This window comes from Vipera ursinii (genome assembly GCF_947247035.1).
Source record: "Vipera ursinii genome assembly, chromosome: 4".
NCBI lineage: Eukaryota > Metazoa > Chordata > Lepidosauria > Squamata > Viperidae > Vipera > Vipera ursinii.
The window spans coordinates 5,173,196-5,195,703 of record NC_139514.1 but is presented as its reverse complement, the minus strand read 5'-3'; the positions used below and the strand labels follow the sequence as shown (position 1 = coordinate 5,195,703).

Sequence of the window (22,508 nt, the reverse complement as noted above, 5' to 3'; positions counted from 1 at the left end):
GCGCCCCCCCAGATGTTGCGCCCGGTGCGGCCGGCCCCCCCTGCACCCCCCACGCTACGCCACTGATTACTAATTTAACAAACTGCAGCGCTTCACTTAACAGATGCGGGCAAGAAAAGTCGTAAAACGGGCAAAATTCCCTTGACACATTCCTCACTTAACAACATAAATTTTGGGCTCCCTTGTGGTCGTAAGTTGAGGACGACCTGTAATTTGTATCATCTCTCCTGATCTGTCCCTTCGGGCGTCAAAGCAACAGAGTCTGTAGCATCTCCTTTCCCAGCCTATCCTCACATTATTCTCATCATCGCAAAACCGCTGCTGCTCCTGATTTCTCTAAAACAAACAATGGGTCGCCAAAAGCTTTTTTGTTGTTGTTGTTGTTTAAATTTGGCAGGATCACCAGGAGGGGGGGAGGAAGAGTAGCCTGTAAACTTTGGATCAGATTCGTCCGAATGTACTGCCAGCCAACGTTTCCATTCACCCTAAGCTATGGGGAAAATCGGCACTTAGGTGTAACTTCCAACTTCCATAAATCTCCTTTTGAGTTTTAGGTCGACAGGATTCCCGTTGGAAGCGGCTGACAGCTCGTGTTGTTTAGACTGTCTTAATTGTGAACATATTTGCTGAAATCCCCAAATCATCTATTCCGATCTGAGTCAAGAGTAATTGGTTGCATTCTGCTTTAATCCAAACCAGCCCAAGAGTCAGGCAATTTTTTCCCCCTCGTTTTAATTTTCTTTTCTTTTTTTATTAAAGAGTTTTAAAAACATTTTTTTACAATACATATCCCCAAAACCCACCCACCCCAAACCACCCCCCTTCACCCTCCCACTTTCCAGAGCTGAATACAGGGTTATAGATATAATAATCATATTCTAACTAAAATTATCCATTATAAAATTAACCAAATTCATAATGTGCTTTAACTCCCCTTTAACATAAATACCTTCAAATTATTAAAAACATAATAACTTAAACAAGAATATAATCAATACTAATACTAAAATAATAGTAGTAATAATAATACAATATATATTATATCTCAAAAAAACCCACTAATGCAAATCCTCTATAATAAATAATAATAACAATATCCCTCTAAAATCTACTCATAAGCTAAGTGAAACTTTTTAGTCCCACATTTGTTCCGAATATAATCTATCCATCTTCTCCAAACTGAAATGTATCTTTCTTGTGAATGATCCTTCAAATAAGCAGAAATCTTAAGACATTTCTGCAAGATTCGAAACTTTAAACGCCCATTCTTCTATAGTAGGCAAACTATCCTTCTTCCAATATTGTCCCACCAGTAACCGTGCTGCTGTTATCAAATTCAACCCTGGTTTTAATTTCCTTATTTCTATTTTCCTTTGAGGACCCGGATTGTTGGGGGCGATCTGCTGACTCTGTAAACCGCTTAGAGAGGGCTGTAAGGCACTGTGAAGCAGCCTACAAGTCTAAATGCTGTTGCCGTTTTATATATTAAATAAATATACAAATCTTCACCGGAGACTTGAAGGGGTTTAAGAGGCATTCTGTCTCTCGTGAGAAGCGTGAGAACTGGAGCTGGTTGAAATGATCCGTTGAAGCCCAATCCAGACTTTCGGCACCCTCAGCAAACTACAGTACAGATAGTCCTCAACTTACAACAGTTCAGTTAGTGACCATTCAAAGTTACAGTGGCACTGGAAAACATGATTTACGAGCGATTTTTACACTTCCAGTATTCCCCGTGATCAAAATTCAGACACTTGGCAACTGATTCCCCGGTACGATGGATGCAGTCTCCCGGGATCCTGTGATCCCTTTTTACGACCTCCTGACAAGCAGTCAGTGGGGAAGCCAGATTCACTTAACAACCCTGTTACTAACTTAACAACTTAAGAGGTTCACTTGAAAAGCTGCGGCAAGAAAGGTTACATAACATGGGGCAAAACTCACTTAACAACTGTTAAATTTTGGGCTCAATTCTGGTCGTAAGTCGAGGGCTACCGGTAATCATTTAATAATCTGAATAAATAGCCTTGACTTGCTATTGACTTTTCTGAATGTCACACACACACACACACACACACACACACACACACACACATATACATATCCTTTTTTATATCCAAGCAATGTCTGGTTGGGGTTGATTTAAATTAACAGGTAGTCCTCGACTTACAGCCAGAATTACTTACTTACTATTTTATTTTATTATTTTATTTTAATTTTTATAATAACGATGATGGTGGTGGTGGTGGTGGTGGTGGTGGAAGGGATCTTGGAGGTCATTTAGTCCAACCCCCTGCTCAGGCAGGAAAACCTATACCATTTCAGACAAATTTTGTTTTGTTTTGATTTTTATTTGTTAAATTTATTTGCCACCCATCTCAGCATTGGGACTACTCTGGACAGCTTACCACAGTAAAACGGGGAAAAAAGGAATAAAAAATGTAAACATAACAATAGCCAAAGCAATGAAACAATAAAAAAATCAACAAAGGAAGTAGAATAATACAAATTAAAAGATGGACAGAGGGAGCGAGCGAGCGGGAAGCTCCGCCGGGAGCGGGGACAGACAAAATTTGAGGCTAAATTTTTCTTTGTTCAGCAAGGTAGTTGTTAAATGAGTTACAACCAATTTTTGCCGTGGTTGTTAAGTGAATCGCTGCACTTGAGGTCATTAAACGAATCCGGAGTCCCTCATTGCCTTTTTCCTTGTCAGAAGCCAGCTTGGGAAGGTTGCAAATGTTGATCACGTGATCCCAGGATGCTGCAACTGTCATAAATACCTGCCAGTTGCCAAGCGCCTAAATTTGGATCATGTGACCATGGAGATGCTACAAAAATTGTTAAGTGTGAGGACCGGTTGTAAGTCCCTTTCTTCAATGCCGTCGTAATTCCGAATGGTCACTAAGCAAATAGTTGTAAGTTGAGGGCTACCTTGATAGTATATTGGAACTAGCCGCAATCACCTTGCGATTTTTGATTTTGACTTGTTCCCACCAAGTTCGGGAGGAATCAGTGTGATTCGGAGAATGAGAAATGAACGGGTGGCCCAAATGGGGCAGCCATTTTGCCATCGTCCTTTCTATCTGTGCTCACCCATGCAATAACTTTGCACTCCTGTCCTGCACCTTTATTTATTTTTTTTCACATGAACTAGTAACCCTTCGACCAATACTTCTTGTTTGTCAGCCGCCTTCCATTATTATCAATGGAAATGAAAATAAGAAATGGGGGACTGCTATTGTTGGTTGGTTTAATGCTAGCCGTAGCTATAGTAGCTATAGTTTACCTTAAGAAACTACCGTAACATCACAAAGCTAACAGGTTGTCCTCAACGTACGACCACAATAGAGTTCGAAATTTCCATTGCTAAGCAAGACAGTTGTTGAGGGAGTTTTTGTCCCACTTTACAACCTTGCTTGCCATCGTTGCTAAGTGAATCCCTGCCGTTGTTAAGTTGGTAAGACCATTGTTAAGTGAATTTGCCGTAGCAGTATTCCAGTATTTCAGGGGCTGACATAAAGAAGACGGGATCAATTTATTTTCCAAAGCACCCGAGGGCAGGACAAGAAACAGTGGATGGAAACTAATCAAGGAGAGAAGCAACCTGGAATTAAGGAGAAACTTCCTGACAGTGAGGACAATTCACCAGTGGAACCTCTTGCCTCCAGAAGCGGTGAATGCTCCAACACTGGTAGTTTTTAAGAAGAGCCATTTGTCTGAAATGGTATAGAGCAGGGTTAGGCAACCTTGGCTCTTTTATGACTCGTGGACTTCAACTCCCAGAATTCCTGAGCCAGCATGGGGGAACTATGGCCCCTTCATGACTTGTGGACTTCAACTCCCAGAATTCCTGAGTCAGCATGGCTCAGCTTGGAAACCTCTCCCTTTCCCCTCAGCATGGCTGGCTCAGGAATTCTGGGAGTTGAAGTCCACGAGTCATAAAAGAGCCAAGGTTGCCGACCCCTGGTATTGGCTTTCCTGATTGAGTAGGGTTAGTGTTAGAAGACTAGAAGACCTCCGAGGTCCCTTCCAGCTCTATTCTGGTTCTGAATTCTGACTTTGCTTTTCAGGAGGTCACAAAAGGGGATCAGGGCAAACTTAGCGACGGAAATTTCAGGCCCAGTTCTTATTCGTAAGGCAAGGACTACCTAAATTACGGCATACCAAGCCGTTCCGTTTCACATCCGTGGGGAAAATATTGTTCTGATGTAGTATAATTTCCCGAGGAGGAAAATTGCCCCAAACAGCAAATCATCGCTCCATCTTTCTTTCCACATAACCTGTGAATGGCCTTTTCTCGCTCCCCCAATGTTAATTATCCAAATTCTCTTCTCCAACTAAACTTTCCTTTCCTCTCCCCCTTCCAGAGGGATGCCCCGGTTTGTGTAACGGCAACGGTAGGTGCACGCTGGACATGAACGGGTGGCACTGTGTCTGTCAGCTGGGCTGGAGAGGGACAGGCTGCGACACGTCCATGGAGACCGCGTGTGGAGACGCCAAAGACAACGATGGAGGTAAGACTCCTGCTAACCGGGTTTACCGATCAGGAATCTTCACTTTGCAGGGATAGACATGAGAAGGAGAAACAAACCGGGTTCCAGGTTTGAAGCAAAACAGCCCCATTTGGGCCGTCCTGTCCTCCACATTTCAAAGTTGGGTTGGAATAATTCAAAGTTGGCTTTTTTTGCCATTCAGGATACTATGGATTTGTCTCCTAACGGTAAGATTCCTGCCGGCTGCTGTGAAACTGATAGAGTTTTCTCTCTGGATAAAAATCTCCTCTTCCCATGAAAGAGAATATTTGTTGCTCAGGCTTGAACTGTGGGGTCCTTGCTGCTCCTTGAGCTTGGCTGTTTTCTTGTAGACGTTTCATGACCCAACTAGGTAACGTCATCAGTGCTAGAAGGGTTTGGGTTGTGGGAGGAGGCGGGCTTTGGGATCCTTGGTGCTCTCTGAGCATGGTTATTGTCTTGCAGAAGTTTCATTACCCAATTAACATCATCAGTGCTAGAAGGGCGTGAGATTAGAGGAGGAAGAGGAGGAGGATTGTGGGGTCATTGGTGCTTCTTCAGCTTGGCTGTTTTCTTGTAGACGTTTCATGACCCAACTAGGTAACTTCATCAGTGCTAGAAGGGAGTGGAGTAAGAGGAGGAGGATTGTGGGGTCCTTGGTGCTCCTTGAGCTTGGCGGTTTTCTTGTAGACATTTCATGACCCAACTAGGTAACTTCATCAGTGCTAGAAGGGAATGGAGTAAGAGGAGGAGGATTGTGGGGTCCTTGGTGCTCCTTGAGCTTGGCGGTTTTCTTGTAGACGTTTCATGACCCAACTAGGTAACTTCATCAGTGCTAGAAGGGAGTGGAGTAAGAGGAGGAGGATTGTGGGGTCCTTGGTGCTCCTTCAGCTTGGCTGTTTTCTTGTAGACGTTTCATGACCCAACTAGGTAACTTCATCAGTGCTAGAAGGGAGTGGAGTAAGAGGAGGAGGATTGTGGGGTTCTTGGTGATCCTTGAGCTTGGCAGTTTTCTTGTAGACATTTCATGACCCAACTAGGTAACTTCATCAGTGCTAGAAGGGAGTGGAGTAAGAGGAGGAGGATTGTGGGGTCCTTGGTGCTCTCTGAGCTTGGCTGTTTCCTTGTAGACATTTCATGACCCAACTAGGTAACTTCATCAGTGCTAGAAGGGAGTGGAGTAAGAGGAGGAGGATTGTGGGGTCCTTGGTGCTCTCTGAGCTTGGCTGTTTCCTTGTAGACATTTCATGACCCAACTAGGTAACATTATCAGTGCTGGAAGGGAGTAGGGTTTGTTCTCCGTTTATATACAAGTGGCTTGCCCTGTCACCAAGATTAACACTAGGCCACAGGTCTGCAACCCGGGGCTCCAGAGCCGCATGCGGCTCTTTCAGCCGTCTCCTGCGGCTCCCAGTCCTCTGCCATGTGCAGTTCAAAAAAAAAAAGTGGGACTAAAAAAGTTCAACCAATCAATTCAAATATGCAGGGTAGGTGCATATCTCGCCTTGGCTCCACTCTTCAGTCAAACCCTTTTCTGCACATGCGCGCATGTACGTGCATGTGCACACATTTTTTTGCGGCTCCCAGTTTTTCCTTTTGTGAGGGAACCGGTTCCGAGCGGCTCTTTCACTGTTTCAGGTTGCTGACCCCTGGACTAGACCAACAGCCAAACTGTAAGCAACATCCCAGTCAAGGAATCAGCAGCTCCTACAAACAATCAAACAGTGAACAATGGCCTAATCAAGGAACCGCCAAGAACACTGACAGGGCAAGACACTTGTATAGAAACCTGTATTGCCAATTACCCACAGTTTACCTTGTTGCAAAGAAATCTCTAATGCCTGCTAGATGAAAAATAAAAGAGATGTCGCATTACAAGGCTGACGGGAAATACAGTATATACAGGTCGTCCTCGACTTATGACCACAAGTGAGGCCAAAATTTCCATTGCTAAGCGAGACAGATGTTAAGTGAGTTTTGCCCCATTAGACAACCTTTCTTGCCACCGTTGTTAAGCGAATCACTGCAGTTGTTCAGTTAGAATCCGACTTCCCCCATTGAGTTTGCTTGTCAGAAGGTCGCAAAAGATCACCTGACCTCGGGGGGAGGGGCACAGCAACCGTCATAAGTACATGCCAGTTGCCAAGTGTCTGAACTTTGATCACGTGACCCTGGGGAGGCTGCAACGGTTGTAACTGTGAAAAATGGTCCTAAGTCACTTTTTGCCAGAGCTGTTGTAATTTCGGCCGCTAAATGAACTGTGGTAAGTCGAGGATTATCTTTACTGTGATTCCAACCCAAGTGCCTTCTCCATTCCTCAGCCCTGCAGGCATTTGTGTGTATTCTCACACCACTAAAACTGCGGGGAAAGGAAACAAGATAAATCCCGCTCTGAGCTTATCTGTTTCAGAGGATTTAAAAATGCCTCTTTTTTTTGGATTGGATACTTTAGGTTAGTCTGGTGTGGTAACAAGTCCAAATTGCTTCCTTTGGTAAAATATTTTTGTGGGGGCGGTGGGGGGGAGAGAGACAGGAACCGACAGAAATAGCTGGCTGCCCCTTCTAATAACCCACCCCCCCATCTCCTGAAATTAAATATCCCCTGCCTTCGTTTCTATTTACAGCCGGTTCAAGGCCATCATCCTTGTCCAGATGTGTGAGATATATGGACTTAGAGCCGTAATCTGTGCTTCTGCTGAATAAAGGGGAAATAAATAAAGGTTTTTCTGGAGGGTCCACCTCAGAAAAGAAACTTCCTCCTTGTAAAAAAAGAAAAAAAAGTCATTATTTCAATTGGCCCTTTGTTCCTTGTCAATATCCTACAGGCTGGAAAACTTTGGGACCCATCCGGAAAGAGATTTTTTTTAAGCAGCTAATTTGCACTTTGGGATTGAAATTTATGTGTCACCCTAGACACTTTTTTTTTTTGGATAAAAATGCCTCCTAATGCAGGGCAGTCCTTCACTTATGACCACAATTGAGCAGAAATTTTCCTGTGGCTATCTAAGTGAGACATTTGTTAAGTGAGTTTTGCCTCGTTTTATAAACTTTCTTGTGTGCCGGGATCTTGTGATCACCTTTTGCAACCTTCTGACAAACAAAGTCAATGGGGAAGCCAGATTCACTAAGCCACTGTGTTACTAACTCAACAGCTGCAGTGATTCGCTTAACGACTATGGCAAGAAAAGTTGTAAGATGGGGAAAAATTCACTTAACATCTGTCTCACTTAGCAATGGAAATGTTGGGCTCCATTGTGGTCGTAAATCGAGGACTACCTGTGGATGTATCAATTATTTTCCTATTACAAGAGAAAAACCTGATTGCTCTTAATGTCAGGATTTTAAACATCTCTTCCTGTGGACCTCAGACACCCTGAAGAGGATGGACTGACTGACTGAAAGACCAGACTGACTGACTGAGAGACTGGATTGACTGACTGACTGAGAGACTGGATTGACTGACTGACTGAGAGACTGGATTGACTGACTGACTAACTGACTGACTGAGAGACTGGGTTGACTGACTGACTGAGAGACTGGATTGATTGACTGACTGACTGACCGACTGAGAGACTGGGTTGACTGACTGACTGAGAGACTGGATTGACTGACTGACTGACTGACTGACTGAGAGACTGGGTTGACTGACTGAGAGACTGGATTGACTGACTGACTGACCGACTGAGAGACTGGGTTGACTGACTGACTGACTGACTGACTGACTGACTGACTGACTGACTGACTGACTGAAAGACCAGACTGACTGACTGACTGATTGACTGACCGACCGAATGAATGAATACATCTATTAAACTTTGTATATCCTGATTCCGGTTGTCTCTCAGTGAGACATATACAATCCAAAATGGGACCTCGTATAATAATTAAAAAAACTATTAAATCTGACTATTAAAAAGTGTTCGAAATAAAACTATCCAGTTAAATCTATAGGCTGGTGCCTATGTTGGGGGGGGAGAGGGTTTTTTAGATCAAAATAAAATCAGGATGGTGGGCTGATTGAAGTCCCAATTTTTTTAAAGTGTGTTATTGTGCCATCTTGACAACACCCATGCCATCAAAATGGGTGGGTTTTTGATTGAGCCATTGCAGCCATTGACTTTTTTTTAATACCCCTCTCATTGAGATTTAATTAAACATGAATCCCTCTAATGCAAGGACTTCCTGTGCTGGGTTTTAATTTTTCCTTCTTCTCCAATTAAAAATGACAGTTAAGGCCTATCATATTGGAAATTCAGATTTAGTATTTCTGAATCATGAGACACTGTGGTCGAGTGGTTAAGGCAACAGGCTAGAAATCAGGAGACTGTGAGTTTTATTCCCATCTTAGGCGTGAAAGCCGGCTGGGTGGCTTTGGTCCAATCACCAGGAGGCAATAAGTTCTAGTCCCGCCTTAGGCATGAAAGCCGGCTGCGTGACTTTGGACCAATCACGAGGAGACAGTGAGTTCTAGTCCCACCTTAAGCATGAAAGCCGGCTGGGTGACTTTGGACCAATCACCAGGAGACAGTGAGTTCTAGTCCCACCTTAGGCATGAAAGCCGGCTGGGTGACTTTGGACCAATCACCAGGAGACAGTGAGTTCTAGTCCCACCTTAGGCATGAAAGCCGGCTGGGTGACTTTGGACCAATCACCAGGAGACAGTGAGTTCTAGTCCCACCTTAGGCATGAAAGCCGGCTGGGTGACTTTGGACCAATCACCAGGAGACAGTGAGTTCTAGTCCCACCTTAGGCATGAAAGCCGGCTGGGTGACTTTGGACCAATCACCAGGAGACAGTGAGTTCTAGTCCCACCTTAGGCATGAAAGCCGGCTGGGTGACTTTGGACCAATCATGAGGAGACAGTGAGTTCTCGTCCCACTTTAGGCATGAAAACCGGCTGGGTGACTTTGGGCCAATCACCAGGAGACAGTGAGTTCTAGTTGTGCATTACGCACAAAGCCAGCTGAGTGGCTTTCAGCCGATCAGCAGGTGACAGTGAGTTCTAGTTCTGCCTTGGACACAAAGCCAGCTGGGTGACCTTGGGCCAGTCTCTCTCTCTCAGCCCTAGGAAGGAGACAATGACAAGTCACTTCTGAAAATCTTGCCAAGAAAGCTGCAGGAACTCATCCAGGCAATCTTCCGAAGCAAAGGGTGATTCAAAGGCACTTAAATGAACAAATGGATCTGTACCGGGTGATCCTCCCAGGTTACAATGCTAAGTATTCCAGATGCCAGATCTTTTGCCCCGCCGAGGCTCTTCTAACCTGTCTTTGTGCCTTTGGTCCACAGACGGGCTAGTGGACTGCATGGACCCCGACTGCTGCTTTCAGTCCTTCTGCCGGACCAACACGCTCTGCTTGGGCTCTCCAGATCCGCTCGACATCATACAGGAGACTCAGGCCCCCGTGTCCCAGCAGAAGCTCTACTCTTTCTATGATCGGATCAAGTTTCTAGTTGGCAAGGACAGCACGCATGTCATTCCTGGAGAGAATCCATTCAGCGGAGGGTAAGTTTCCTTCCTTCCTTCCTTCCTTCCTTCCTTCCTTCCTTCCTTCCTTCCTTCCTTCCTGTCATCTACCTTCCTTCTCTCTCTCTCTCTCTCCTTCCTTCCTTCTTTCCTGTCATCTTCCTTCCTTCCTTCTCTCTCACTTTCCTTCTCTCTCTCTCCTTCCTTCTTTCCTGTCATCTTCCTTCCTTTCTTTCCTTCTCTCGCTTCTTTCTTCCTTCTTTCCTGTCATCTCGCTTCCTTTTCTTTCCTTCCTTCTCTCTCTCTCTCTCCTTCCTTCCTTCTTTCCTGTCATCTCCCTTCCTTTCCTTCCTTCTCTCCTTCCTCGTCTACTACCTTCCTTCCCTCTCTCCTTCTTTCTTTCCTGACATCTTCCTTCCTTCCTTCCTTCCTTCCTTCCTTCCTTCCTTCCTTCCTTCCTTATCTCTCTCTCTCTCTCTCCTTCCTTCCTTCTGTCTCTCCTTCCTTCCTTCTTCCCTGTCCCTTCCTTCCTTCTTTCCTTCTCTCTCTCTCCTTCTTTCTTTCCTGTCATCTTCCTTCCTTTCTTTCCTTCCTTCTCTCGCTTCTTTCTCTCTTCCTTCTTTCCTGTCATCTCCCTTTTCTTTCCTTCCTTCTCTCTCTCTCCTTCCTTCCTTCTTTCCTGTCATCTCCCTTCCTTTCCTTCCTTCTCTCCTTCCTCGTCTACTACCTTCCTTCCCTCTCTCCTTCCTTCTTTCTTTCCTGACATCTTCCTTCCCTTTCCTTCCTTCCTTCCTTCCTTCCTTCCTTCCTTCCTTCCTTCCTTCCTTATCTCTCTCTCTCTCTCTCCTTCCTTCCTTCTGTCTCTCCTTCCTTCCTTCTTCCCTGTCCCTTCCTTCCTTCTTTCCTTCTCTCTCTCTCCTTCTTTCTTTCCTGTCATCTTCCTTCCTTTCTTTCCTTCCTTCTCTTGCTTCTTTCTCTCTTCCTTCTTTCCTGTCATCTCCCTTTTCTTTCCTTCCTTCTCTCTCTCTCCTTCCTTCCTTCTTTCCTGTCATCTCCCTTCCTTTCCTTCCTTCTCTCCTTCCTCGTCTACTACCTTCCTTCCCTCTCTCCTTCCTTCTTTCTTTCCTGACATCTTCCTTCCCTTTCCTTCCTTCCTTACTTCCTTCCTGCCTGCCTGCCTTCCTTCCTTTAGTGTGGCTTTTGAACGGTCATCCAGCACATAGCGTACATTGGAAACTCAAAAACACCCCGTTTAACCACAAGCGATGCTCTGAACTTTTCCCCCCAGAATTAAAACAGAAATCAATTTCTGCCTTACCCAGGAAAGAAATCTCAGAAGATCTGGGGAGAGACATTACTCCCTTGTGATATTTCTGTCCGCAATGTTTGGGATCGTAGGTACATGAACTTGCAAATGTGCGGCACACAGCGAGTGTTGTGGTACACCAGCGACACTTCAGGTTCAGCTTTAATAAGCCTTTCCCCCCCCCTCCTTAAAAATCAAAGGTTCATAAGGAGCCTGCATGTTGTAGCCTGCATGTTATGATTTTATTAATGATTTATCTCCGTGAAGAGGTTGTTCTAAACTCTGCACCAGCCACGTATTGGAGCTACGAGATCTTCTGTCCCTTATGCTCAGCACAATTTAATATTATTAGCCCTAATACTGATTGAGTTCTCTGAGAGCAGCCAAAATGGCGACAGCCACTCATGAGAGAAAGAGAGAAAAAGAGAGCAATCAGTACAATTCAGAGTAACCATGGACTTTTGCACGCACACACACACAAAAAGTGCAAGAGGCAGAAAAAATATAGAAGGGTAGGAATGACTTAATTAAGCAAGGACAATGAAGGCAAATGCACAGAGGCACTGATTGGTTCCTACTCTCCTAAGAGCCCAAAATAACAGAAAAGGAGATTGCACAGGATGGCTGAGGAATTCTGGGAGTTGAAGTCCACCCATCTTAAGGTCACAGAGCTCAAGAAACACCCCCATAAAGAATTACCTGGACAATCTAAAGCAGGGGTCTTCAGACTTGGCCCTTTTGTGACTTGTGGACTTCAACTCCCAGAATTCCTCAGCCAGCATGGGGAAACCATGGCCCCTTCATGACTTGTGGACTTCAACTCCCAGAATTCCTCAGCCAGCATGGGGGAACCATGGCCCCTTCATGACTTGCGGACTTCAACTCCCAGAATTCCTGAGCCAGCATGAGGGAACCATGGCCCCTTCATGACTTGTGGACTTCAACTCCCAGAATTCCTGAGCCAGCATGAGGGAACCATGGCCCCTTCATGACTTCTGGACTTCAACTCCCAGAATTCCTCAGCCAGCATGGGGGAACCATGGCCCCTTCATGACTTGTGGACTTCACCTCCCAGAATTCCTCAGCCAGCGTGCCTGGCTGAGGAATTCTGGGAGTTGAAGTCCACAAGAAATAAAAGGGCCAAGTCTGAAGACCCCTGGTCTAAAGAAAGCTGGAATGATTTGACCAGCCAATTTTCCAGAAGGGAAGATCATTCGGTGTGGCATCCTTGGTGCTCTCTGAGCTTGGTTGTTTCCTGGTAGACATTTTATTGCCCTACTAGGTAACGTTATCAATGCGTGGTCCAGGGACTCCGCAGTTCAACCCCGTGCTACAAATATTCTATTCTAATGAGATGTCTCGATGGCTCCTAGCAACTGGAGAAAGCTGTGGTATGCTTTTTTTCAACGGTAGGGATAAATGGGGGCTGGTGGCTAAGAGCCCAAAATGTGATCACGTGACCACAGGGGGTGTTTGTGCAGCTGTTGGAACTTCAAAATTGGATTGTAACTAGCTCTGAGGACACCTGTCGTAACTTTGAGCTGTTACTAAGCGACCGGTTGTAAGTCAAGGATTGCCTGGTATTGATGCTTTTGAATGTTGGTATTGGAGAAGAAGGCGGAGAAGGTCATGGACAGCCAAGAAAGCAAATTAATAGATTATCAGGCAAATCAACCCACAGTTTTCACCGAAGGTACAAATGACCAAGTTCAAATTATCCTAGTTTGGACAGATTATGAGAAGATCTATCTCTCCAAAGAAGGTTTTAATGCAGTCAATCCTCAGTGTAGACCAGACTAGGAAGCCAGAGTTATGAATACTTGTTGTGATTCAGGGTCAGCCTGTGGGTTCGGCAGTTGGGTCGGACGACTCAGAGGAGGAGGGGGGTGTTGGAGACCTTGGTGAGGGGGTTGAAGATCTTGCTGATGATAGCCCTCAGCCAGGCTCCTCCCACTTGGTCACCACGGAGACCCAGCTGTGTGAGCCTGACAGCATGGATGAAGATGACCCACAGCTGGCCCTGTTCAAGGACGCCCGACGCAGGAGGCAGTCAATTAGGAGTAAACAGAGGAAGGCAATGGGGCTTCTCGGAAGGAGGCAGAGACAAGCCACGCCCTGAACTGTATTTAAAGGGGAATGTCTGGGAGGGCTGGTTTGCTGAAGGCAACCACTCGGATGGTTCATGTTTCTTAAAGCTTCTGTTTCTTGTTTGTGTCTTGTTTGTTTTTGTAGCTATAAATTTGGCAGGCGTAATTCCAGCCTCTTGCCGTTTGTAAAGGGGTTGACCCTGCCTTTTCTGCAGGGCCGGTAGCAGGCTGGTACAGAACAATACTGTTACAAGTCGTCCTTGACTCACAACACTTCGTTTAGCGACCGTTCAAAGTTACAGCAGCACTGGAAAAAGCGACTTATGACTGTTTTTCATGCTTACGACCGTTGCAGCATCCCCGGGATCACCGGATCAAAATTCAGAGGCTTGGCAACTGGCACGTACTTATGACGGTTGCAGTGTCCAAGGTCATGTGATCCCCTTTGGCGCCCTTCTGCCAAGCAGTCAACGGGGGAAGCCAGATTCATGTCACAACCGTGTCACTAACTGAACAACTGCAGCGAGTCACTGAACAATGGTGGCAAGAGAAGGTCGTAAAATGGGGCAAAATTCATTTAACAGCTGTCTCACTTAGCAGTGGAGATTTGGGACTCAGTTTGGTCTTAAGTCAAGGACTGTTTGTGCTACTTTCATTACAAGGTTGCGATAACGGAATCTAGCAAGTCTTTCCTCTTTCCTTTCCTCTTCACAAGAACTCTAAGGCTTACTCCGGTTATGCCCTTCTGCCCTGGGCTTATATTTCTTTGACCCCGAGACAGGTAAGTCCTCAACATAGGACCACAATTGAGCCCAGGGTTTCTGTTGCTAAGTGAGACATTTTGTTGAGTGAGTTTAGCCCCATTTTTTCCCACCTTTCTCGCCATGGCTCTGAAGTGAATCCCTGCAGTCGTTAAGTGAGTCACATGGTTGTTAAAGGGAATCTGGCTTCCCCCGTCGACTTTGCTCGTCAGAAGGTCACAAAAGGGGATCACGTGACCCCTGGGACACTGCGACTGTTATAAATACGTGTCAGCTGCATCTGAATTTTGATCACACGAGCATGGGGGATAAGTACGAAGCAACGGTCGTAAGAACGAAAGACGGTCATGAGTCACTTCTTTTTGTGCCGTTCTAACGCCGAACGGTCACTAAGCGAACTGTTGTACTGTGTTTCCCCCGAAAGTAAGGCCTACACCAACAATAAGCCCTAGCTTGATTTTGGGGGGTGGGCCTAATGTAAGCCATGCCCCCAAAATAAGCCCTAGTTTTGGGGTGAGGCACACACCTAAAAATCAAGCTAGGGCGGGGGTAGGGGGTGTGGAGCTGCCGTACCCACCCCACACCCACTTACCTTGCAGCCAGGCCTTTCCTTGCAGGCCCACTTCTTCTTCTGAGGCCTCTTCTGTAGCCAGGCCTGCATTTCTCAGTCACGGGGCTTTCCGGAAGGCCTGGGCAGCCAAGAAGCAAGCTATGGATTCAATCCCCAGCTTGGTTCCGCAAGACTTCAGCAGCCGAGCATCAAGCTATAGATTGAATCCATAGCTCGGTACTCGGCTGCTTAGGCCTTCTGGAAAGGCCCGACTGCAAAATGCAGGCCCGAATGCAGCTGCAGAACTTCAGCCCCAGAAGAAGTGGACCGGTTAAAGTGGGGATATGGGTGCCGGAAGTGAGGTAAGGCCTACCCCGAAAATAAGACCTGGTGCTTCTTTGGGAGGCCAAAAAAAAAAAAAGACCCGGTCTTATTTTGGAGAAACACAGTAAGTCAAGAAAGACTGTAGTTGTCCCTTCTGCCCATTACGAATACTGGGAAAGGTAGAACCAAAGAGAAGAACAGGGTGAGCAGCATCAAGATGGATGGGTCTCAAATTAGCAGTGAATGCTCTGCTGGAAGAGCAGAATGGCCAAGTTAGGGACATCATCATGAAGACAATAGCTCTGTGTGGTAGCTAAGCGTCCACCACAACTTGATGGCATATAATCAATCAAGCCTTTTGCCCTTCGTGACCCTTTCTTGCTCCAGAGGCGATGAAAAGAGTTCTCCAGTATCATTTAGAGTCGTGCCGGAGCTTCTGATGACAGACAGTTTCAAAATGCTTGGAAGGTAACAGAGCAGAGAAGGAGAATTAACTAGCCAGCAAATCAATCAAGGGATGGTCAAGTAGCACAAGAGCTGCTGGTAGCAGCTCATCAAAGGATGCAGGAAAAACATCCTTTGCTTGCCGGTGGAATTGGACTCAACGGTTGTGTCAACATGGAGGCTTATTTTAAGGTGGACCCTCCATCTAACCCTACTCTATGACCACCACAAAAGTGTTTAAATAATACCTCTTGGGAAGGCATTTCAATTAATTTAAATATGAAATTACTGTTTTAGAAAAGATGAGGACTTTTTACTGGCCCTAGAGAGAATTTATGGATGTCCATTTTATTCTCTCTTTATCTCTCTTTCTCCCTCACTTTCTCATTCTCCTTTCTCACTGTCTTTCTTTCTGTGTCTTTCTCTCTGTCTCTCTTTCTTTCTCCCTCTGTGTGTGTATTTCCCTGTTTCTCTGTATGTTGTGTTGCTTTCCCTCTCTGTCTTGTATCTCTCTCCCCTTCTCCTTTCTCTCTCTCTCTATATATGTGTGTCTCTACGCATCTCTCTCTTTCTGACTCTGTTCCTTCCCCCTCTGTCTATTCTCTCTTTCTCTTTTTCTTTCTCTGTTTCTCTCTCTCTCTCTCTCTCTGTCTGTCTCTCTGTCTCTCTCTGTCTCTCTCTGTCTCTCTGTCTCTCTCTCTCTCTCTCTCTCTCTCTCTTTCTCTCTCTGTCATACATACACAACATTCAGGTGCCTTGTCAGCCCACTTAGGAAGCCACTTCCAAGGAGATGGTCACAGGTTGTTGGCTTACCTGAACTCCATCAGAAAATTGGAGGGTTTCAGCGCCCTTTCAAGAAGAGCTAATTTCTGGGCAAATGAAATACATAAATTCAAATAAAATAGAAGTGCCTTTTTGTCCCCCCACCCTGCTGCCTTGCTCTTGACCTCTTAATGCAAGACGGTCCATAGCAGGATTTGTACGCAAAGCAAAGCTGTTGGATCACTTACACTGTTTGAGCAGCTGCAACACACTGCTGGCTCATGCTTAAATACCGTAGTTGTCCATTAGGATTTCTAGGTCCCCTCGCATCTTTAAAAACGGATGAGGACATTGTGGTTTTGAAGAAGGAGACATCACAATGGGCCCAAGGGGGTCAAACAATTGCTGTGAAGTCCTTTTGGAGGCGATGAGAAAGCACTTTCGGTCTTTCGATTCCGTTTCACACATGGAAGTCATCAAACAGTTGGCTCTCCTTCTGTAATAGCTATAAAATGACTGCTAACATGTCGATTATTTTTATCAGTAAGACCTGGGGGGGGGAACCACCCCACCCATATGCATTAATGTATTAAAATAAATATATGAAAGGGGGGAAAAACACCCCACCCATATGTATTAATGTATTAAAATAACCATAGGAAGAGGAAAAAACCCATCCCACCCGTATGCATTAATTTATTCAAATAAAAATAAGAAGGGAAAAACCCCACCCCACCCATATGCATTAATTTATTAAAATAAATATATGTAGGGGGGAAACCATCCCACCCATACGCATTTATTAAAATAAATATATGAAGTCTTGAAGCAGATCCACAAGAGGACCAGGAGAGAAGGAGGGAAGACCCACTTGAGGTCTCCAGCTACTAATTCCAGTGTATTTTAGAATGTGCAGGTAGTCCTTGTATTATGACCACAATGGAGCCCAAAATTTCTGTTGCTAAGCGAGAGAGTTGTTTAAGTGAGTTTTGCCCCAGTTTACGACCCTTCTTGCCGCAGTTGTTAAGTGATTCACTGCAACTGTCGAAGGTAATAGCACGGTTGTTAAGTGAAGCTGGCGTTCTCCATTGACTCTGCTTGTCCGAAGGCCGCCAGAGGCGATCACATGACCCCAAGACTTGGCAACCGTCGTAAATATGAGTCAGTTGCCGAGCGTCCGAATTTTGATCACGTGGCCATGGGGATGCAATGGTTGTAAATGTGAAAAATGCTTAAAGGTAAAGGTAAAGGTTCCCCCGCACATGCGTGCTAGTCGTTTCCGACTCTAGGGGCCGGTGCTCATCTCCGTTTCAAAGCCGAAGAGCCAGCGCTTGTCCGAGGACGTCTCCGTGGTCATGTGGCTGGCGTGACTAGACGCCAAAGGTGCACGGAACGCTGTTACCTTCCCTCCATAGTGGTCCCTGTTTTTCTACTTGCATTTTTACGTGCTTTCGAACTGCTAGGTTGGCAGAAGCTGGGACGAGTAACAGGCGCTCACTCTGTTATGCGGCACTCAGGATTTGACCCGCCAAACTGCCGATCTTCTGATCGACAAGCTCAGCGTCCTAACCCACTGAGCCACCGCGTCCCTTTTTTGAAAAATGGTTATAAATCCATTTTTTTAGTGCTGTGGTAACTGAACAGTCACTAAACAAGCTGTTGTAAGTTGAGGACTTAACCCGTATTGCAAAAACGATCCTTTGCTGAAGTCCCATCATTAAAGGAGTGGTATAAAAGCCAAGTGCTTAAAAACTTCACACGTTCCTTAGTGCTTTAAACAGCACGTCAACGTCTTCCTCCAGCTGCTACTTGGGGAAGCTGCTCTTCTGCATGCTTTCTGCCAAAAAATGCAGCAAGCTTGCAACTTTGTCTGCTTTATGGCTTCCCGAGGAATCTCTATTTTCCCCTGCGGTATTATTTTCTGCCTAATTGAATTCCGACACAACTAGAGATCACCTCTGGCTGGACAAGAGCCAGGAGACTGCTTGTTTTACTTAAAATGTCTTCGCCCAAAAAGTTGACTCCGCTGGGTTTGATCCCTTTTTAACTCGAGGAAGCTTGGAGCAGTCCTCATCAAACCAATGTCCTTTGGAATGGGATGGAATAGAGAATGGATTAAGAATAGAATGGAACAGAACGGAATAGAACAGGGTTGTCAAACTCAATTTCACTGAGGGCCGCATCAGCATTGCGGTTGCCCTCAGGGGGCTGGGTGGGTATGGCCAGGGTAGGCATGGCCTACTGGGTGGGCGTGGCTAGAGTGCGTATGGCCTACTGGGTGGGCGTGGCCAGCTCTACATCGTTCGCATCAAGGGTGCCTATGGGGGCCTGGGCAGGAGTGGGACAGATCTGAGGGTCTCTGGCAGAAGGAGGGTCTCTGGGCCAGGGCCAAGGCAGTGGGGGCCGTTCCCTCACTGTTTCCAGGATGGCTTCGTGGGCCACATGAAACCACTTTGCGGGCCGGATCTGGCCTCCGGGCCTTGTGTTTCACATGCCTGGAATAGAATAATAACTTTATTGTCACTTTGAATGTACACAAATCAGCATAGGTTAAAATGAAATTTTGTTGCCTTCAGCTCTCAAAGGGTCACCACTTCTGATATACACTACATCAATATGACATAAATAAATAAACAGAGAATTATGCACATACCCACATATAGGAAAACAACAGAATATTGAGACCTCCAAACCAAGAGACTTAACAGAATAACAGAGTTGGAAGGGACCTTGGAGGTCTTCTAGCCAACCCCCCTGCTCAGGCAGGAAACCCTATACCTGTGCTGGCGAACCTATGGCACACGTGCCACATGTGGCACACAGAGCCCTCTCTGTGGGCACACGCGCCATCGCCCCAGTCAGCTGGATTTTATAAAACCTTTTCACTTTAGGCCTCCGCCGCCTTGTGCAAAAAAAAAAAAAAGTTCAATCAATCAATCAATTTCAACTTCTCGCCAGGAAAAAAAAAAGATCTCGCAAAGTTGGAATTGATTGAACTTTTTAGTCCCACCCAGTCTGCCGTTACCACTGCAGCCGCGCCCACGCAATGGGCCACACCCACACAATGGGCCACGCCCACCCGGCGCACCCAACGATACATAAGTGGATTTTGGGTTGCAGTTTGGGCACTCGGTCTCTAAAAGGTTTGCCATCACTGCCCTATACCATTTCAGACAAATGGCTGTCCAGTCTCTTCTTAAAAACTTCCAGTGTTGGAGCATTCACAGCTTCTGGAGGCAGGTGGTTCCACTGGTTAGTTGTTCTCACTGCGAGGAAATTTCTCCTTAGTTCCAGGTTGCTTCTCTCCTTGGTTAGTTTCCATCTGTTGCTTCTTATCCTGCCTTCAGGCACTTTGGAGAATAGCTTGACTCCCTCTTCTTTGTGGCAGGCTCTCAAACACTGGAAGACTGCTATCATGTCACCCCTGGTCCTTCTCTTTATTAAACTACTAGACATTCCCAATTCCAGCAACCGTCCCTTATATGTTTTAGCCTCCAGTCCCCTGATCATCTTTGTTGCTCTTCTCTGTACTCTTTCTAGAGTCCCAACATCTTTTTTACATCATGGTGACCAAAACTGGATGCAGTATTCCAAGTGTGGCCTTACCAAGGCATTGTAAAGTGGTATTAGTACTTCACTTTATCTTGATTCTATCCCTCTGTTAATGCAGCCTAGCACCGCGTTGGCTTTTTTGGCAGCTGCAGCACACGGCTGGCTCCTATTTAAGGGATTGTCCACTAGGACTTCGAGATCCCTCTCACAGTTAAGTATATTGAGCCAGCTACCACCTATTCTGCACCTGTGCAGGTTTTTAGGTTATTCTTGCCTATCCCACCAGGCTCAAGGTTGACTCAGCCTTCCATCCTTCCCAGGTAGGTAAAATGAGGACCCAGATTGTTGGGGGCAATTAAGCTGACTTTGTAATAATACCGCTTGGGTGTGTGTGTGTGAAAGCCCTAATAAGCAGGCATATACATAGAATGAAGGCTACTGCTAAGCTTGTAAGCCGCCCTGAGTCTTCGGAGAAGGGCGGGATATAAATGGAATAAAAAAAATGCAGAACCTGACTTTTTCCGCCGTTGAATTTCATTTTGTTTGATAGGGCCCAGTGTTCATGTCTGTCCAGATCCTTCAGGATCCTGACCCTGTCTCCTAGCATTGTTGCCAGCTTGGTGCCGTCGGCAAATTTGATGAGCTCCCCTTCTAGCCTCTTGCCTAAAGCACTGCAAAGGAAAACCATATACATAAAATCAAGTTAGGATATTCAATCAGCTGCAATCGGGGCATCCAGGGTAGTCAGAACACACATCGAAAGGGGACATGCCCTGGTCAAGTGGTCAGAGAAATCCTCTGGTCTTTTTCTGACCCTTCCCGTTTCAGATCCCTCCAATGGAATCAGTCCTGTTTCTAAAATGCTTGGTCTATTGTCAGAAATTCAGCTATATATACAATAAACCCCTGGACTGCTTGGCACTCTCCATGTTTGATTTTGCCGACATTTCATTACCAAGCTAGGTAACATCATCAGTGTTAGTAAGGGGGGGTTGCTCTCATTTTATATTCTTGCCCGGTCGGTATTGGTGGGAGTGGGCTTGGAGGCTTCTTGTTTGGGCTGTTGTTTACCATTAGCTTGTTTGTCTAAGTTGGTATTTTGTTGATCAGGGCAAGAGTCTCCAACCTCGGTAACTTTTAAGACTTGTGGACTTCAACTCCCAGAATTCCTGAGCCAGCATGGGGGAACTATGGTCCCTTCATGACTTGTGGACTTCAACTCCCAGAATTCTTCAGTCAGCATGGGGGAACTATGGCCCCTTCATGACTTGTGGACTTCAACTCCCAGAATTCCTGAGCCAGCATGGGGGAACTATGGCCCCTTCATGACTTGTGGACTTCAACTCCCAGAATTCCTGAGCCAGCCTGGCTCAGCTTGGAAACTCTCCCTTTCCCCTCAGCATGGCTGGCTGAGGAATCCTGGGAGTTGAAGTCCACAAGTCTTAAAAGTTGCCAATTTTGGGGATCTCTGGATTAGGTTACTGTTTGCTTCTTGATTGTTGGTGTCTTACTAACCTTGGCGTTAATTTCAAAAGTAGACTGGACAGCCATTTGACTGGAAGGATACAAGGACTCCAGCCTTGAGCAGGGGGTTTGGCTAGAAGACCTTCAAGGTCCCTTCCCACCCTATGGTTGTATGTTCTGTGTCTTGTTTTCCCCCGCACATCACAGACAACTGATTTTCCATCCCCGTCTTCAAACAGGTCTCAATTTGTGGTGCTCCTTTGCCTGGATGGGGTTTTCTGCAGACCCCTTTTTATTTCGTTTTCTCTCCCAGACCCCTTCTTTATCTCTGGCCTAAGCTAGGCCCTTGTCAAAAAAATTTTTTTTGCAAGATACACCGATGAATAGAGCTTTCCTACTGGATGAGCACTTTGTAAATCTTTAGCATCCCTAGGGGTTGGGGTTGGTTGGTTGGTTTTTCTTTAAAAAAAATGCCTCTTAAATTCTTGTGTTGCCCTTGAGAATTAAAAAGAAAAATTGCTGTTGGGAAGCATTTGGGCCAATCCTTGTAACTGTATTTTCTTTTTTTTTAATCTTGGTGAAGTTTGGTCTGTAATGCAGCTAAACACCGTAACGGCGAACAGTCTCTTTCAGATCTGAAGCCAGTGGATAAATTGCCAGAGAAATTGGAAAGGAAGGGGTTAATTTTTTTTTTTTTGATTGGGTTGTTTCCCTCCTCCCCCCCAGATGTTTAAAATAGGAGCATCTGTTGGGTCGGGGGTGAGGGGTGTTCAGAGATAGTCAAAATGATGTTTAGGCAATTGAGACCCCCATCTTTTTTAATGTAGTCCTCGACTTATAACAGATCGTTTAGTGACCATTCAAATTTATGATGGCTCTGCAAAAAGGTGCTGATGACGCCTAACCCTAACCCTAAACCTTAACCCTAACCGTTGGAGCATCCCTTTTAGATGCTTGGCAACTGACTCACATTTATGACGGCTGCAGTGTCCTGGGATCATTTGTTCCCTGTTTACGACCCTCTGACAAGCAAAGTCAAGCTGGAGGCCAGACTCACTTTAACAACCATGTGACTAACTTAACAACTTGCAGCAATTTGACTTAACAACTGTGGCGAGAAAGGTCGTCAAATGGGGCAGAACTCACTTAACTACGGTCTCACTTAGCAACAGAAATTTGGGGTTTCGTTGTGGTCGTAAGTCAAGGGCCACCTCTACTTTGTTCAAAGGAAGTAGGATTTTGATTCTCAAGACCTTGTCTGCACCCTCTTGAATCTTCCT

At 45.7% G+C, this 22,508-nt stretch overlaps 1 protein-coding gene across 1 annotated transcript in view; it reads left to right on the top strand.

The window, feature by feature from the left end:
• TENM4 (teneurin transmembrane protein 4) overlaps positions 1-22,508 on the top strand; it is a 355,279-nt gene that overhangs the window by 276,390 nt on the left and 56,381 nt on the right. The window contains exons 13-14 of the mRNA XM_083362529.1: positions 4,368-4,514; positions 9,801-10,017. Coding sequence (XP_083218655.1) covers positions 4,368-4,514; positions 9,801-10,017 — 364 coding nt within the window. The remainder of the gene's footprint in view (positions 1-4,367; positions 4,515-9,800; positions 10,018-22,508) is intronic.